The following is a 19,459-nucleotide window of genomic DNA, read 5'->3' as shown; positions in this document are numbered from 1 at the left end:
AATTAATTAGTAAATTTTGCCATGCTTACTTTAAAAGTAATAATTAGCATGATTTTAAAATTTTAATTTAAAACGTATAGAAATTAAACGTTTAGAACTTTTTTTTAGAATAAACGTTTAGAAACTATTTATAAATTTTTCCCACTGTATTTGTCAAATTTTCGCGTCCCTGTGCAAGTAAGATGAAAGCAAAAAATTATAATTTATATTAGAAGTGACTCAGAAAACCTTAATATGGTGAACGAAATAGAAAACAACACCAAGACAATTAATTTAGGTAACCAAGCGAATTACTCAATGCCCTCCTTCAATTTATTATATTGAATGTATATATTCAATAAATTTCTATTTAGGTTTGTCATTTACGTAATTAATATTCGTATTAATTTTATTACCATGGTTATTATTACCGTCGGCTATCTGAAATTACTCAAATTAGTAAACACTTGCTAATTTAAACCGAAACAGATGTACTTATTGACTTTTTTTACATATAAGTTGTTTTTTTTTTCTCATTTGACAGTTAAAGTTGGTTTTATATAGTGCATTTTCCCAGTTAGGGTAGGGTAACAGTTAAGACTTTTGTAACTAGATTTTCTACCTGATGACAAATGACATCGATTCCCCAACGAAACAAGCATGAAACATGAACCATGACATGGTTGTTTATGTTCACTCCTCCTATATTTATGTGTGCATTCATCCCCTTACCAAAATTTTCATTGCATGGTTCATCTATTTTGGCTACAAAGGTCTCTAACTTTTCCAACAAACAAGAAATTCCGTAGTTATTAGACTTGGAAGGAAAATAAGCCAATTGATATCAATCATATACATAAAGCTGCTTAAGGGGGTTTGTTTCACTGTTGAAAACAAAGCAGCTTCAGCAAGTGATGGAAGATCAATACGTAAAACGAAGCGTAACTACAGGATGTTACAACGTAGATGTGTCAAATCCCAATGATATATGGAAAAGTGAAAACATCCTGTTTTTCTACCTTCCTAACTTTGCAGCCCAAGTTGCTTTTATGTTGTTGTCCACTCGTCTTTTGTACTACATCCTCAGACCCTTGAACCAACCTCGTCTTGTATCTGAGATTTTGGTAAGTGCATGCATCCATGCATGAGTTTTTCTGTTTCTTTCTTTCTTTGCATACTTTCATTTGAATCATGTATCAATAATAATGAGGCCTTATTATGTACTATATATATAATTACATACAAGATGAAATTTTAATTAGACGCAATTCTTTACGTGGTTTTAGTATTGTTCTCCTATTAAAGTTAGAGTTTCACCTGATAACGCGCATAATAAAAGGTTTGTATTAAATGTTGACATAAATTACTGAAATAAGATTCCAATTCTGATTGAAGAACAACATCTAAGAAACTGTATCTAAGTTTTATTCTTACATGATGAAGCGAACAAAAAGTTTTGCATTCCGACTAATTTGTGGGTATAATTTTAATGTTAACAGATTGGTATTCTGATAAGTCCTGAACTATTTGGAATATCTGCTTTATCTGAGGTTCTGACCCCTATAAAGTCAATCCTAACTACTGAAACCATATCATATGTGGGACTCGTTTACTCTGTGTTCCTGGCTGGCTTGGACATGAACTTTGACACAATCCTAGGAGCAAGAAAGAAGGCCACAAGCATTGCAATTGCTGGCATTGTCATCCCAATGGTATTGGGTGCTGGCATATATGCTTTGACTCTAAGCATGTACAAGGGACCTGCTGAGTATTGGGCAAATTTCAACACCACTAATGCTTATATGTTTTGGGCCTTAATTTTAAGTGTCACAGGTTTTCCTATGGTTAGTCACATCCTTGCTGATCTCAAGCTCCTCTACACAGGACTTGGCAAAGTGGCGTTAACAACAGCTATGGTCAGTGACTTCTATAATTGGGTCATGTTTGCAATGTTGATTCCATTCGCCATCAACGGGGCAAGCGCCATCTACTCGGTGCTTGGAACCATAGGTTTTGCGCTTTTATGCTTCTTTGTTGTGCGGCCTTATTTGGTACAGATAATAGTGAGCAAAACCAATAAAAATGAGTGGGACAATTATGGGTTGTTCTTTGTGATCATGGGATCTTATGCTAGTGCACTTGTTACTGATCTCCTAGGGACACACCCTGTGGTTGGGGCTCTGGTGTATGGAATAATGATACCTCGTGGTAAATTTACTCAGATGCTCATAGAGAAGTCAGAGGATTTTGCAGCTGTTTATCTGGCTCCATTGTTCTTTGGTAGCATTGGAATAAGACTCAGAATAGTATATGTTGTAAACACTCAAGGTTTGGGCCTGGTGCTTTTGATTTTGTTCCTCTCTTTCATCCCAAAGATTTTAAGCACTGTTATAGCGACTCAATTTTATGGCATGTCTGTTCTTGATGGTGTCTCAATTGGACTGCTTATGAACACCAAGGGCATCTTACCAGTATTAATGCTCGTCAACGCCTGGGACAAGCAGGTAATTGACTACAATAGAGTTTGGCACCTTCCTTATATAATACTACCTCTGGTCTTATTTATAAGAAACAAGTTTGTAGTGCAATAAAACCTTATTTACAATTCTTTTTTTATTCAATATCATCAACACTACAAACTTATTTCTTATAAATAAGACCGGAGGTGGAGGTAGTAAGTAGTTTGTATTCATGTCATTTGAAGTCAAATCCTGAAAGGACATAGATTAAGCACAATGAATATTGAAAACCAATGTTGATGTAGCTATAAATGTGCATTAAGAAATAATAAACCATAGCACTCATTAATCAATATAACTTACTCAAAAATGATTCTTTCTTACTCAATAAATAGCTATATTCATACTATTTTTGTTTTGCTCACAGATTTTGAGTGTGGAGTCCTTCTCAATTTTGACAGTAGCTGTTGTTATGATGACAATGATGGTGCCTCTAATCATCAATGCCATATACAAGCCTAGGAAGTTATACAAGCAAAGTAAACTAAAGACCATACAGAACTTAAAGGGCGACATAGAGCTGAGAATACTAGCTTGTGTTCACAACCCTCGGCAAGCCACAGGAATGGTCAACATTCTCGATGCATGCCACACCACAAAACTCTCCCCTCTGCGCGTTTTTGCGCTTCAGCTTATTGAACTAACTGGAAACACCACTTCCCTTTTGGCTTCTCATCTCAATCAGCACAACCAACAGCAGAGTGGTAGAGCACAAGCCCTCACAAAAGCACAAGAAGACTTGGAGAGCATCACCAACATTTTCCAAGCATACACAGGCACAAATGAGAACACCAGTGTGGAGACATTTGCTGCAGCATCAACTTACTCAACCATTCATGAGGACATATACAACGTGTCGCAGGAGAAGCAAGCGAACTTGATTCTCCTTCCTTTCCACAAACAGTCAAACATAGAGGGCATTCTGGAGACAACAAACACTGCATTCCAAGACATAAACCGAAATGTGATGAGGGATGCACCGTGTTCTGTTGGAATCTTTGTCGACCGTGGACTAGGATCATTGTTCAAGGTGAACTTGCGCATGCTCATGCTTTTCATTGGTGGCCCAGATGACCGCGAGGCCTTGGCGGTCGCGTGGAGGATGTCAAAGCATCAAGGGGTGCAACTATCAGTGATGAGGATCCTTATGTATGGTGAGGCTGCAGAAGTTGATGTTTTGTCGTCCCATCTTGAGTCTCGCGGACTGTTAGCCATGGTGCTAGACAGTGAAAGGCAAAAGGAATTGGATGAAGAGTATGTGAGTGCATTTAGGCTCAAGGCAGTGAGCAATGAAGATTCTATTAAGTATTCAGAGAAAGAAGCTCGTTGTCGTGATGATATTCCTCGAGTGCTTAAAGAGATTGAAGAAATTGGGTATGATTTGTATATTCTAGGACAAGGGACAGGTAGGAACTCATTGATCTTGTCAGAGTTGATGCAATGGGCTGATTGCCCTGAACTTGGTGTTATAGGGGACATAGTGGCATCAAACAGTTTTGGTTCAAGCTCTTCAGTGCTTGTTGTACAGCAATATGGTTTTGGGGGAATGGTGTTTGATAATAGTAATGCTGCCACACAGCAGCAACCTAGGGAAGTAGTGCCTGCAGATGATGATGATGATTCTGGGGCACTTGCTATCAAGGTAGAACAGCATCATCAGTGATGGTTGTTTATTGGGATAATAATGTGCACTTAATTGGGTAGATATGGCTTAGACCAAAGAAGAGAGAAACTGGTTGTAATTTTTGCCACTGAGGTTGGGAATTGTTTGATTGAGTAGGTGAAAAATTAGGTGAATTGTTGCAGAAGGAAAATAGAATGAATTTTCAAGATGTTATTTTCACATCATTCATTGTTTTTACATGTCAACTTTTTCTATTTGTTTTTTAACGAAAGGACGATGCGAACAATAAAAAATGAGTAATGTTATTCATATAACAACTCATAACAATTTATACAATATGAAGAGAGAAAATTTATTAAGAGGTATATTGCTTAGAAATAAGAAGCTCGTGCCAAAGCATTCAGTATAGCGTACAATGTTATAAATTTGCACCACTACCTTTTGTGAAATTTGCGTAGTTAATTTGAAACATTAAAAAATTGATTGTGTATTTGAAGACAAGTTCACGTATAACTTTAATTAAGAAAATAGTTTCTTTTGTTTTTTACCCATAAATTAATGGGGGTTTACAACAACATTCTGCGTCACCAAATACATGAATACTGTAACTGTAAAGTGTACAGGCTAACATAAAGGCACGACTTGCTACTTTCCTTTCACCCTTTAGCCTATAAAGTGCATGTTTTGTTTCTGTTAGGAATGTCTAGAAATCATGATTCGAGCAAAAGAGTGTCTCTTATACCATTTGTTCAAACATGACTTTGAGATTCCAAACAGAGAACCAAACATACTATAAATCAATTCGTCAATCCTTGCTCAAACAGAAGCCACACATATTGGGAAGGAATTTCTGACTACGGAGACAAAGAATATGAGCTTATTTCCCAAAAGAATAAAATGTAGCAAATAATGAGGCTGATTGATTCTTCTATAATGCTTGGTTAGACCAAGACAAAGATTTTCTTAGTTGTAAAAGCCACAAGGCCACCTGCATTCCCCAAAGTCGTACTTCCAGCAAAATCTTATCCAATTTAACGTTTAGCCAAGTTAAAAGTGATTTGCTTTGCAACATCTTTGCCTCAATGACAGCCTCCGAAGAAACCTTTCCAATTACAAAAAATGTCTCCAAAGATGATCCCTGTAACTGATCAAGACATCAAAAACAAAAGGAAATCTATCATTATAAACAGAGCAACTAGCACACTCTCAACTCTCAAGTGCTATTTTTACTTATATGTGTTGGACTGGCTATTTTACAACTAGACACAAGCTACATTTGTTTGACGAGTATTAATCAATCAATCGGTCATGTGGTGTGCAGTGTAGTAAATGGAAAACATAGAATGGTATGTACCAGAGAATTATTGACTGCTCGTAAACAGTCATTTGTCTTTAGCATTAGAAGAATCACTCGTGGTAATCTCCTTAGAAGCTCCGAGATTTGATGGAAATACTGAGAAGCATACATCTGCAAAACAATTAGCATAGTCATTTTAGAACTTCTTTTCTTTCAAGGGCACACTGAGCAAGGAAATTCAACCATGCAATACATCTATATATCTTGGTAAAACAAGTAGACTTTTATTTTAATATTTAGTAAAAAGTGAACTATGTTGTAATTGAACAATTCCATAAAACAGGTGCTTAAACTGCAGAACCCAAGAGTCAGGATTGACGAGAAGAATTAAGAATTGTACATGAACCTGGGGAAAGTTTTTGCTTAAACTATATCTTACCTGCAGTTCTAATCGATCACTCTCATTTCCCTGTATAACTAAATGATCCATAGATGGGTCAACAACTCTATCCCATGGCCTCATAGTTAGAACTCCCGCAAAAAGTGCATATAAATCCTCCCCAGCTCCCAACTTTGTACTGTATTCCTTGATTGCATTAGCATCAGCAAATACCAATGCCTTCCATAGTGAAGCATAATTAGTTCTTGTTTGGAAGTCAAGCTCTTTATAGAGTCCATGGTCTAAAAGAATCAACTGTGGTTTTCTCCTGCCTATACATGAGAAAAAAAATAAGTATGCAAATTAAAAAATAAAAAACAGATAATCACACGATACCAACAATGCAGTTATTGTAAAAAACCAAACAAGAAGCTGGAACCTGAGGTGAACAAACAAACCAAAAGCTTTAATGGAACAAGAATATAGATATTTAAGGAGAGAGTAAGTATCTGCATTTGGATGATTGATAATCGAAAGTATGAAAAATGTTATGGTATTTGCAAATTGAAATTGCATTTTTATTAGTTTTGAAATCAGAAAACATTTATAATTGTCTTTAAATATTTTTGTCAACCAAACAATTGAGAAATAAGAGCTTTTGATAGAAATAAAAAATTAAAATAAATAACCATTTTTTGCAGTATAATATCACTTTCAAATTCTCAGTGTCATACATGTACACATACATCTCTACTTTCAATTTTAATCTAAACAGACAGCATGGGAAAGCATTCATCCTTCTGCAGTTACTTTATCTTCCTAAATGTTTCTGTGAATACCAGTGGAGAACTATAGATGCAGCCTGATGAGTGTCATTTCTTGCACCCCTCATCAAGCTCCCACATTTTAATGCATTAGAGCTGACATTACTACATGCCTACATATTTTACTGACAAACTTCAGTCTTCAAATGACTTCCTAACATGGCATTTATTAATGCCAACCATAGCTATTTATTTTTTGTTGAAGAAAAAAATTTAACCCCTCAAATCAAATCAATGAAACTGTCACCATAATTCTAGAAAACTGCATTTGAGATGTTCATCCCATATTGAATTAGTGCTTAAAAGCCTCTGCTGGAAAAGCCAAATATAGTTGGTCCAAGGTTTTGCCATTAATATCCAATTAGTTCAGGGAGAGACTGTCACACTTAAGGGGAGAAATTTAGTCTATTTTTTCTTTCTTGTAGTAGCTAAATTAACAAACCAATAGTCTACATGATATAAAAAGACACAAAACAAAATCTATGTCAGGACAATAATGAGTGATAGAAATAGTCCGAGTTTGGCAAGGGAAGGAATCCTTACCCCAAATACTAGCTTTGCTGGAAGGTAATGGGCGGACCAATAAGTTCGCAGCATGCGGATCACAATGCACAAACCCATGCTTGAACATCATTTCAGCAAAAGTTTGACTAACCTGCAAAATGTTGATCACATTTTACTAAATTACTCAATAAATGAAAGGGAGTCTATGCGTAACAGTTGAAGTTATCACTATGTGACCAAGAAGTCACAGGTTTTGACTGGTGGAACCAGCCTCTTGAAAATGCAAGGAAACGCTGTCTACTGTGCAGTATAAAACCCAGAGAGATCTGACCATTCCGTGGGCAGGAGGTTTGAGTTTATGGTACCAAGCCACACTTTATTTAGTTGAAAACCACATATGGTACTAATTGCATGAGGGAATAAAAAATGGTCATCATTAACTTGCCTGACTTCATTGATGTATGTTATCTTGTCAAAGATATCATGAGGCATATAATAATGTTATAAAAAAACCTACACAGTACACACTATCAACACCTATTGGTGACCATTTGTCCATAATGAACCCCATAAACATGAACTTACCAATGTTGAAAGTTCATGCAGGTTGATCCCAAGTTTTTGAATGGTCTTTACATCATTTACATAAGCACCCTCCATGAATTCCATTGTCAGCAGCTTCGAGGTACTCAGATTCCAATATACTTTTGGTGCATATACATAATTCGCAATATGAGGAGACAACTTGTGGAAGTTCTCCAAACACCTCTCACTATTCTTTGCCTCAGTTAAAAAATCTAATTCCTGCAGGCATAACATTTACTATTAGGAAAAAATAAAATCATAAATCACATAGCAAACAGGGAAAACATGAAGGAGAAAATAAAACAGAATCCAAGAATGATGAATGAGAAACATAAAATTCCAAAATCCAACATCTATCAAGCAAATTTCCTGAGTAGACAAATATTAGTCATGCTAGCAAACCATATCGATTAAGGTGTGGTTGTACATGTTTTTTGAAAGAATAAAAAAAAAATCTGCAAGTCAAAATTGTACGTCATAAATGATTATAAAATAATAAGGTTGACAAGATAACTATGTGAAATTTTATATACCATTTACAGAAAAAAGAGATCAAGGTTTTAATGCAGTGTATAATGGAACCAAATGAATCTAATTCAAATATTCAATCCCCGCCTCCAGCCTCAAAAGATAATCTAAAAGTCCATGGAAACTAACAGAAACTGAAGATAAACTACCATCATGACATAAAAACCTGACTATAACAAAAAAGTGAACTTATATTAGGTAAGAAACATACTGGAGGATTATCACTTGAATCCACAATATTTTAAGTAAGATTTCCTGATCCAACTAAAGAAGTCATCTTTACCCTACATGAGGTTTTTTTTTTTTTTTTGCTGGGGAGGGGGAGGTAAGCATAAAAACCTCTACTTTTCCAAACTTAGGTTTTCTTAGACCCCAATGATTTATTGGTTAAACAATTTACAAATTGTCCTGTTAAAAGGGAAAAGATGACTTAGTTTATTTATATGGTCATTATATAACTGGATTTAACATGTATTTAAGGCTCCCATCAATTTTTGGTCAAACAATTTTAACCATACACCAACTTCATTCCAAAATTTTAAGGAGTACAAAATCATAATACACGATGAAGTCCATTTTGAAAGTTAAGCTGGTCCACTAAGCAAAATCCACCAAATAAGCATGGATATATTTTTAGGCATATGCTTCAAAGTTAAATAGCAACTTGCCTTGGGCAAACTTTCACTAATCTCATCAATCAACCACCTGCAGACAGAAGTAAACAGAATATTAATAAACTATCAGTGCAAAGCAACCAGTGGAAACAGAAGATAAAAAACTCTTGCTATAGAGACAATTTAGACCATTCAGCTTTTTCAATAGTTAAATGCACACACATCCATCAGATAGATGGCTTCCAAATTTCCCACAATCATGATGCTAGTAAATCCTAACTGCCAAAAACATCAAAGCAATACCTATAATCAAAACTGGGAAAAAATCTATGCAATGTGTTCACAACCAATTCCACAGTGGCATGATCGGCAGCTGCTGTATCAGTCATGTGAGTATGCTGAACCTGAACATTGACAGATAACATGTAATTGAACAAGAAATATTAATCATAAAGGATTAATAATAACATAGAAGAAAACTGATCCAAAATGCTCTTAACAAATATGTAAAAAAAATTAGCAACAACAAGAACCTTCACAGCAACTTTTTGGCCATCATGCGTGCGAGCTACATGAACTTGAGCCAGGGAAGCACTTGCTATAGGGACTGGGTCGAACTCGGAGAATATCTACACGTTAGAAGGAAAAAATCGTTCACCACGATAACAATAACCATAATCATGACCAACAAAACTAATTAGACAGAAACAATGTATTTGTCAATAAGGAACTAAACAAATAGTAGATACTTTATCTGGTGTGTCTCCAAGCTCTTTCTTGAATACGTTGCATACTTGCTCATAAGAAGATACAGGACATCTATTTAGCATAGACTCCCTCATTGTCCGAACATATTCCTCAGGAACCAAATATTCCTGTAAGTAAATAAATAAACTAACAACTCAGCATTACCAATTGTGCAACAGATGGACAACAGCAACTAAAGAAGACAGTGCTATTCATATCAATTTTCCCTTAAAAAAGAATAGGAGAGGAAATCAACGTATACCAACTGCCCAAGATGTTGCCCAAGCTTTATATAAACCCCTCCATTCTTGAAACACAGATCTTGAAGTTTTTGTGCTGACCGGAGGTGAACTTCATGCTTGATTCTCTCCCTCTCACTACTCCCTTCCAGGAGTCCCCACAGTGAATATTCATAATCTACCAACAACACAAAATCAGAACCAGCTTTACTAGCTTCATTTTCACATAATTAAGCAGTTAACAATATGTTTGCTAGCATACACACACAAATCATAATTGAGTAAACTACCATTTTGGTCCCTGGAAGTGTAACACCTTGTCACATTAGTTCTTGAAATTAAGGAAATTCTAAACAAGTTTCTATAATTTCCAATTGTTTCATCAAAATCCTAAATTTAACCATTTGGGGCCTGCTTGGGTAAGCTTCTCTAAAAGTACTTTTAGAGAAGAAAAAAAGAAATGAGTTTCTCCATAAGCTAAAATGAGCTCTCCATTAGTCAACCATTAGTTAATTTGTAAATGTCCTCTCATCTTTTAGAGAAGCTATATGAGAGAATTTTTACAAATTAGCTAATGGAGAGCTCATTTTCTTTTTCTCTTAGAAGTGCTTTTAGAAAAATGCATCCAAACAGGCCTTTACGGTCATTTTGAATCTTAAACACATGTTAGTATTATTATTAAAATCTTTTGGACTCACGTGATTGACGGATTGTACTTTCAGGAACTTATTTAGAATTTTCTTAGTTTCACAGACTAATGTGATAGCAATGTACACTTTCAGGATCTAAACTAAATCGGTGGTTTACTCAATCATAATCCATAAGTCAGAAAAGAATCATACATTTTTAAATTTGACTATTGAACCACTTTTACCTAAAGTATATACACTCGAAATCAATTTTCCACAAGTTCAATTATCTTAACCACTAATCACGCTTCAGCAGTAATCGTTTCCATGAGGCCATAAATAGAATTGAGAATTTGAGAAGGAACGAGAAAATAAAAGGAAGATTGAACATTCACAGATACTTCGAGAACAAGGGAAGTTGAGTTAGATCAACAGTACCGAAAGCAATGTTGGCGGCGGTGGCGGCGTCACGGAAGAGGCGATGGGGGACGGTGGCGCAAAGCTTGAGCGCCGTTTCGGGGTCGTCGGAGGTTGCAATGAGCGCCGCCGTGGCGCCACCGCCCACGGCGGAGGCAACAAGAGAGAGCTTGGCTCCTGCGCGCCATAACCAAGCCATGTGATTAGTATGTCCAAACTGTGGTGTCAGTAAATTTTTTTGGTGATAGAACAAGAATAAAAGTATAGAAAATACACCTAATAATACGATTTAACTGGTATGTTCTTTTTTTTTTTTTTCAGTTTCAACAAATTTATAAAAATGTTAGTAACATTTTGGTTCAATTAGTTTTTTTAAACAATTCAATATCTTCCTCAGTTCCTCTATTTTTTTATTTAATTTATTTCTCTAATTTCTAAATCTGATTCAATTTATTTCTACCGTTTAAATTAAATTTGTCGATTTTATGAATTATGTGTTTTATGATAATTTAAAATTTCTTAATAGTAATTTAAAATTCAAAATAATTATTAAGTAATGTTAGATTATTATAAAATATGATTTCTTAAGTTGATTCAATCAAATTGAATTGATTTGAAAAAATAAATGATCAAATTAAACCTAAATAAATTAAGAGATCAAATCAAATCCAAAAAATAAATTAAAGGATAAAAAATTAATTTAACATAACATTTTTTTCATTTTCTAAATTTGTATGTATTGAAAAATATTTGTCCCAAAAAAATATTCTTAAAATAAATTTTAGAATTTTGAGAAATTAATCTTTAAATTTCAAACAGTGATATCCTGTGTTCTCTGGTCCATCCCTATTGTACTTTTTATACTATTAAAATTAAATAAATTAATCTTTAAATAAATGAAACTTTTAAAATTATGAAAACAAATATTTGAATTAAGGTACATTACTTTTGTGTATATTAATTTGACATAATGCATTAACTTAAATTTAAATTGATTATAGTTATATAAAAATATCTTGTTTATGTCAAAAAAAAAACTAGACTTAATAAATAAAAGTGGAAAGAATGAAAAAAACATAAATAAACTAAAATGTAATCTTTAACTAATAAAACTTGTAATTTAATAGAAAATAACAAAATGGATCAAGCTAATTTGACTCAACCTAACTCATCTTCAACCTAAAAAAATGTTGGTTTTGCTTAAACCTGTTTTGAGAATGGCTTGAATATTTAGAACCTAGCAATTTGCAACTTGTGTTATTTGTGTAGGGTCTACTTGAAAAAATTATTAAAAAGATGTGACTTATAGGTTGATCAATTAAATAAAAATACATATAGATAATCCAAACATGAACATAATGTCACAGTTACAAAAATATTATTCTACTAAATTACCTCGATACAAATTTCCTCTAAAATATATATCATGAGTTAAATAGATATACTAAAAAAATGATATCAAACTAAAAATTTATCATCGTGAGTATAAGACACAACATATCTCGTGTCAATCCAAAAAACTCAATCCAGAAATACATTGTATGTATTTGAGATTGAGTAATCTGAAATATAGATAAATGTGTTTCGAATTACTCAAATCCAAAATTATGAAATCAAAACTCTAAATCCTGAATTTGAAGGTGGAGGTTGTGGCAGCGACCTAGAGGCTCGAGGGAAGGAATTGGTGACGGCGTCAAGAAGGTGCGATGTGGTGAAGAGGAAGACTGAAAGGAGAAGAGATTGAGAGAGGGGTGGGGAAAAAGGATAAGAGAGGAATATTAAAAGTTTAGGGGGTGCATCAAGCAAAAATGGAGTACATAAAGCAATTGCCTATCTGAACAGGAACTCACATATTGAAATAGCGAAAGAAAATAAAAGGGGGGGTTTCGGATTAAGGTGCAAAGGAAGCAGCGATGGAATTTGCCAAGCCCGCAACGATTGGGCGCAACAATGAGACCCCGGCGATTCATACGGCGGTGAGAATGGCATGCGATGGCCGTGAATGGCGATGTCATTTTTGTGGCCTCGACAGAGGAGAAGAATTGTACGGTGGTGAAGACGGAATAACAGAAAGGTTAGTGTGGATGGGTTTTGTCTGATGGATAGCGGATTCGCGATTTGATTTTCGCGGTGGTAGTTCAGAGAGAGTTTGTCTATGGCGACGTGGTGCGCCGGTGGCTCACTAACTACAGACTAGGTCCTCTTTTTTCTCTCAATTCTCTACTTTTTGCTAATGGAAGAGTTCTCTTACACCAACAAACCAGGTTTTACCAAATTTTGTTACTTTTGCGTGATGGGTCTTTGTTAACATTGTTTGGCTGTGCAAGTTTCAATCTTTTTTGGTTTTGGGTTGGTGGGTTCTGGAGCTTTGGTATCATGTGACCGGGTGTGTTAAGCTGCTTTGAATTTATGGGGTTTTACGGTGAATTTTGTTGTTTTATTTTAATTTTTATGGTTTTGGGTTGATGGAGTTTTGCAACTTTGGTGTCACCTGGTGAGGGGAATTGAGATGAAGCATGATAAGTTGATTTGGTTTCATGAGGTTTCACAATAAAATTTCAGACGAAATTGGGATGGAAGAAGATCAGGGAGGAAGAAGGAGAAGAAGAGGAGGAAGACGAAGGGAATAAAAAGTTACATTTGGTTTTGTATTTTTTGTCTTTTTCAAACATAAAAAATTAAAATAAACTTTTAAAAAAATAAAGAACTAAATTAAAAAAATAAATTATTTATCTTTTTATTTATTAATATACACATCAAAATTCACTACATCTATTTTAATGGTTGCATATTGGATCCACTCAAGTTTTCGTGTACTCTTTACTGTGCTTTAAATTATGTGCAAATGTTATTTTTCGTTGAGTATTAATAAACAATAGACTTGATTCCATAGAGTGGGAGTTTACTTTGGAAGAAAAAAGAATTATCTATAAAAATAATAATTATTAACTCTGATAATATATACTTGTATTATTAAGTTATGAAGTTATATAATTTTATTTTATTTTTTAATCAAATTCCTCGATGTAAATATGTCAAATTTCTTTTATAAAAAAGATTTAAATAACAGGAAGTTATAATAATACTGACACAAGGCTTGAATTCACAACGAATAAGTATTTGGCTTAATGCTTGTTCTTTTATCATAAATGAGAAAAATAATTATCTTTTCGCCATTTTTATAAGAGAATTGAAAAAAAAATGAATTACTTTTTGAGAAATAGTTCATGTTTTTAAACTAATTTCTGAAGCCTAGCTTCCGAGCTTCGAGCCTCAAGACCAAAACCAACTCAATATGTACGTATCGATTGACATCGACAGATAAGGTGGAAAATTGGAAATCAAAAACTGTACATCAGTACATGCTATTTATTCTTTATCCTCAAGACCAAAAATAACTAAATATGTATCGATTGGCACTTGCCAGGGAAGGTGGAAAATTGGGAATAAAAAACTGTACATGATATTTACTATTGTTTAACGTTTGGAAGCTACTGGTAATCTCTATTACTCAAATTGTTTTTGGTTTGTCAAATACTATTTATTTGCTGAATTTCTCTAGTTTGTGTGTTCACATGAGTTTCTTATATTGGCATCTATTTCCAGAGACGTTGTTCTTTTTTGGTGTGTAATACACTAATGTTTGTGTTGGACTCCGGAATGTTCTTTGACAACTCTACTAGGATATTAAACAGACAACAACATTTGCGAATTGTTCATCATCTTAAGGAATAATTGAGGAAGGTATTGGAACTAATGTGAAAAGCGAATTGTAAGTTTGAAATTCGTTGCCATGCATGCATGTGGTTCGTAGAATATGGTGTGCTTGTTTTGTTTTGTTTCGTAATGTGTGGCCGACTCTTATTTCTTTTATATGACGTGACCAACAAGTTAGCTTGGTCCATACCGTGATTCATGCCTTGCAAGATGATGAAAGATGTTACTCATACTATAACTCTCGGTAGGGGGAAAGAGAAGGAAGGAGAGGGAAAAGTTACCTTTTTAATGGGGATCTTATGTGAGATCACACCAAGATAATAATATGAAACACATAAAATTAGATTATATAAAGAAAAATATCTTATGCACTGGTTAAGTATGTTATTTAATGTACTGATGATCATTTTTTATACAATAAAGTTGCATGTATTAACAATTCAAGTTGTGTTTGATTTGACGTTAAATCATATTTAATGTCAAAGTTTCTTTCTTCTCGGGTGTAAAATAAACATATTTCATAATCTTATAAGAAAAAAATAATCTTATTATATGCGTTTAGGATCATTCCATTATGAATTCTTATTTTATTATAATTTTATACTGAAATTCTTAAATAAGTTTGAAATAGGCAAATATCTGTAAAGAAATTCATATATATTGTTTTTGTCACGCATACACAAAATAAATATCTATAAATTACTCATATTAACCATAAAATGTATGATAATAGCAAATTAAAAACTAGCCAGAGTACCATCACATTTGGCAGAAGTGCAAGTGCCATGACTGTTGTGGGCTTTAGATATCAAACGATGGCGGAACATTGCGTATTTGAGGACAGAATCTAAAATTAAAATTGCAATATTATTACTTAATACACACGTACACAATGACACAAACGATTGCAATTATTGGATGATTTTTTGAAAATAGTAGACAAGTAAAAGCCATCACAATGAATTTTGATATTATATTATTCAGACTTTTTGATCAAATGGTTCATCTTGAATGCAGAAATGACCAAGTCTTATGTCGTATCTTATAAGTCCCTTTCTTGAAAAGAAGCTCGCTTATATTTATCTTAATGAAAAAATATCTATCCTAATTATTCTGATCCCTAACTTCTCCGCGTCATATGCGTGTGTAAATCTGATATTAAGGGGCCACAAACACTTGATTCAATTTTCAGGAGGCGGATTTATACTTTGTCTTTTGGTGACCTTTCATTTTTTTTAGACTAGAAGAATGTTTTAATTTATTGGAGTTTATCTTATTCAAATCGGATATGATTATTATATGTAAGAAAACTTTTCTTCAAATATTTAACTCGCATATTCATGATTTAAATCCAAAACTTTTAGTTAAATTAAAATAATTAATCTCACGCAGTGATTCCACGTGTTTGGTGGTTTTGGTGATCTTTCATTTGTGTTCGTGCAACACTATTATTTGGTTTTTTAGCTAACCATTGTATTCAAATCTAACGGGTGTTTTTCTCTGATGAAAGATTTCCGTTATGCTTCAACATTAATTAATAGCTTTACTAGTATGTTATTGTTGGGAGAGTGATGTCACATTTAATTTAGTATTTAACCCTGTATTAAACCTCGATTTTTCTTATTGTCTGGTTACTTTCCAGAAGAACACGTAGCTATGGGATATGTTTGAATAAGATTTTGGAAAAATGGAAAATAAAAGGCAATTTTTTTTACATTAAGAAAGTTATACAATTTATAAAAGTAAACAAAAGATTATAACATTAAATTATTATATTCAGTTAACAAAAAAACATCAAATTATTCTCTTATTTAAAAAAGATACATTCAAATAATACTTATCAAAAATAAAAATAAAAAACCCTCCTTTTAATTTCCTTGGAATTTCAACTCTCAAATATACTCTTAGAAAATTTGTCTAAAACTTTAAATAATTTGAATGAAAAAGCGTTATAGTAATTTTCTAAGCTGTTGTTTTCATGACTAACTCTATATATGTAGTTAGTAGAGTGGGAATAAAATAATGATGGAGAGAAAAAATTGAGATTTACATTGTTGATTAAAAAAAGAGTTCTTAATTAAACAAAGAAAATACATTGTTATATATGTTTTTTTTCCCTCCTAGCCAACCATATCATAAACGTGGTTACACAAGTTTTTTTTGTATTCCATTTAAAAAACACTTTTGTAAAAATAAAAAAATCGATATACCCTAATTAAGAGTGAAATCGCACTGAATTAAACTTTACCTTAGATGATTAGGTCAAGTTAGGTATTTCTTAAATGAACTTAACTTGTTTTTTTTTAAAAAATCGATACTTAAATCTAATTTATTTATTTAAAAAAAACTTCTCATTCTGTCCTTTTTAAAATTCTTAGTTTAAGTTTAATTTAAACTTTAGTTTATAGCAAAGCATTTAAATAATTAAAGATTAAATTTTAATTAAGTCAATTTAATTTTAAATAAGACTAAGTATATGGACTTAGGCTCACAGACCACTTACCTTAAAAAATGAGAGGCTCACAGACCATTCGTTTAACCAAGTAAGCAGGTTACAACTAGTTAAAATACTGATCTATTTAAACACAAACTTATGCCTCTCAGATTTATTTATTTTTGAAAAATAGTTCTTCAAAACCATTTTATAGAATAGTTTTTAAAAATAAATAAATAAAACCAAATTGGTCCTCAATTTGATATTGTTATAGAATTTGCGCGCACACACACATGTAATATAATTTGGAAATTTTAAATTCTGAATTGCTTCATCAATTTTCTAAAAAAAATTAATCCAAAATTTTTGTGTAACATGGATTACTTAATCTAATTGTAATTCATTAGTGTTCAGTTCAGACACTAGGAATATTTTAAAATGTATTTTAACCACTTTTTGTTTGTACGTGTAAATTTCACTGATAAAAATACACATAACTGAATATTTTTATACAAAATTAAATAAATACTACAAAATTTAAAAATTACAATAAAAAATATGTATTTTTAATATATATATTTTTACTGCATTTTCTAATATTTTTAAAGGATTGAATTTTTATCCTTTTGAGGAATAATTTTATCCTTCTTAGTTCTTCTACACGAATGAAAATTGAATGTCTCTTTCTTATCACTTTCCGAAAGGGTTTTTCATGGAATGCAAATATGCAATACAGAAGGCCTCCGTACAGACAATGAGGGATTGCATTTTATCGTAATGTTTCAATTCAATCTCATCCCCTTAGGCCTTAACAAACGTCATAGGTTCCTTTTTTTTCTTTTTAGCTAAAGTTTTGCGTTTTGTGTTTTTCCACCTAAAGATTAATTATAAGACAGATGTGATGAGAAGTTCTCAAGAATATACTCTAAACCCTTGTCAGCAAATTAAAGTTAGTAAAGGATTCACAATATATTATGTTCGTTTCGTCATGGAAGTTGTAAGAAAGAAGGAAACACCAAAGTAAGTTGGTAACACATAGACTTTGGATAAGGATTAGATGAGATCATGAGAAACAATCTGTTTGGTCAACTGTGGATTGAGTAGCTTTATTAAACTTTTTTATACAAAAAGAAGTTAGGTTTGTGCAAGCTAAAAAGGCGTTTCGGCGTTTTGTTTGATCTTTCCTATTCAAGGATAATTATTTTTTTCAATGAGTTGTCACATTATTAATAGATGTGCTTGAATATGACGTAATGATAACATTTCTACAAACAAGAGAAGTCTCTTTGAAGTTATGTATAAAAAAAGAAGAAGGAAAATCTCTTTAAGAAAATTCTAAAATGTAGAAAGCTATACATGTATACAACAAAAAAGTAAAAAAGCTATACATATTGGATTTCAAAGACAACGCTCACATTAGAGATCACGGTTATTCAAAACTTTCAACACGAATTAAGACCTTTCAATTTTTTCATATTGAAAAACTTTTGCGTCCAATACGTACTGGTTCTAGAAATTCTTACATTTGACATTATCACTATTAATAATATGTTGTCGTCAATTTGAATTTAAACTGATGTATTATTTTCTAACTTTGAATGAAAGTCAAACAATATTAAAAGCAGCCTTCTAGTTGAATAGTATACATGTCAAAACAACAAAAATGAAACTAGTAAGAGATGATATTGACAGAAAATTATAGAAAAGTTATATTATTTACACAATAATTTATATTTTGAAAAATAATTTTAAGTTATTTAAATATAATAATATAAAATATAAAAAAATCTTGAAAATTTACAATCAAAGAGAATAAAATACTTCTATTTAATGGCTTAAGTCTCACGACTCATGTCAACATAAGTCCATACCTATTAATTAGTAATCAGTAAATTAATTTGGCCAGATTAATAAATTTACTAGAGTGTATTTATGAATAATTTTTCATAATAGGCTAACATTTAGAAAATTAAATTCATATTTATATTAAGTAAACAAATCAGATTAAATTCTTGTATTTTAAAAAATAAATAATGTTTTTTGTAAAATAAGACTTTATTAATTAGAGTTCAAGTCAACAGATTTTCCTTCAGACTATCATAGTAAATTAATCTGAGTTTTTGATGAATTATGTACTAGGTATAACTTGTATATTAGTAGTATTAAAAAATTAAAAATAGTTTACTCTATCTATCTAGAAGCAAATATACTCCGTGGCATAAATTAATTGTGTTGGTGTGACGGCTAGAGTCGGCTATGGCTATATATCATATTTGGCGCGCTTGACTTGACTGCTCTATTCCACACTACAGTTATCAGACTACATTTATTTAATCACTAGGTTCAACTCAAATATATGAGTATTAACTATTAACTCTACAAACAGTCAAACATATATACTATGAGATCTGGTTATGGATTCG

At 32.5% G+C, this 19,459-nt stretch overlaps 2 protein-coding genes across 2 annotated transcripts; one reads left to right on the top strand and one right to left on the bottom strand.

Annotated features, from left to right (window-relative positions):
* The first annotated feature begins 893 nt into the window (after positions 1 to 893).
* On the top strand, positions 894 to 4,161 carry LOC114381766 (cation/H(+) antiporter 15-like). Its single transcript, XM_028340983.1, has 3 exons — positions 894 to 1,103; positions 1,479 to 2,483; positions 2,866 to 4,161. Exons 1-3 carry the CDS (start codon positions 894 to 896, stop codon positions 4,159 to 4,161), a joined length of 2,511 nt encoding a protein of 836 aa, XP_028196784.1.
* Positions 4,162 to 4,630: 469 nt separating this feature from the next.
* Positions 4,631 to 11,151, bottom strand: LOC114381107 (putative ABC1 protein At2g40090). Its single transcript, XM_028340289.1, has 11 exons — positions 10,907 to 11,151; positions 9,863 to 10,017; positions 9,603 to 9,728; positions 9,387 to 9,482; positions 9,157 to 9,257; positions 8,908 to 8,944; positions 7,712 to 7,930; positions 7,166 to 7,277; positions 5,859 to 6,130; positions 5,477 to 5,590; positions 4,631 to 5,266 (listed from the first exon to the last, which is right to left on the bottom strand). The coding sequence occupies exons 1-11, from the start codon at positions 11,082 to 11,084 to the stop codon at positions 5,051 to 5,053; spliced, it is 1,626 nt and encodes a 541-aa protein (XP_028196090.1). The 5' UTR covers positions 11,085 to 11,151; the 3' UTR covers positions 4,631 to 5,050.
* Between the last annotated feature and the right edge of the window lie 8,308 nt (positions 11,152 to 19,459).

This window comes from Glycine soja, chromosome 13, assembly GCF_004193775.1.
Source record: "Glycine soja cultivar W05 chromosome 13, ASM419377v2, whole genome shotgun sequence".
NCBI lineage: Eukaryota > Viridiplantae > Streptophyta > Magnoliopsida > Fabales > Fabaceae > Glycine > Glycine soja.
The sequence above is the reverse complement of the archived record's forward strand: the minus strand, read 5'-3'. Positions and strand labels throughout refer to the sequence as shown.

Coding starts and splice junctions, on each gene's coding strand:
- LOC114381766 (XM_028340983.1), top strand. CDS start 894: ATGGAAGATCAATACGTAAAACGAAGCGTAACTACAGGATGTTACAAC. Junction 1,104..1,478: donor GTCTTGTATCTGAGATTTTG/GTAAGTGCATGC, acceptor TAATGTTAACAG/ATTGGTATTCTGATAAGTCC. Junction 2,484..2,865: donor TCAACGCCTGGGACAAGCAG/GTAATTGACTAC, acceptor TTTTGCTCACAG/ATTTTGAGTGTGGAGTCCTT.
- LOC114381107 (XM_028340289.1), bottom strand. CDS start 11,084: ATGGCTTGGTTATGGCGCGCAGGAGCCAAGCTCTCTCTTGTTGCCTCC. Junction 10,018..10,906: donor CGCCGCCAACATTGCTTTCG/GTACTGTTGATC, acceptor TGTTGTTGGTAG/ATTATGAATATTCACTGTGG. Junction 7,278..7,711: donor TGCATGAACTTTCAACATTG/GTAAGTTCATGT, acceptor AACATTTTGCAG/GTTAGTCAAACTTTTGCTGA.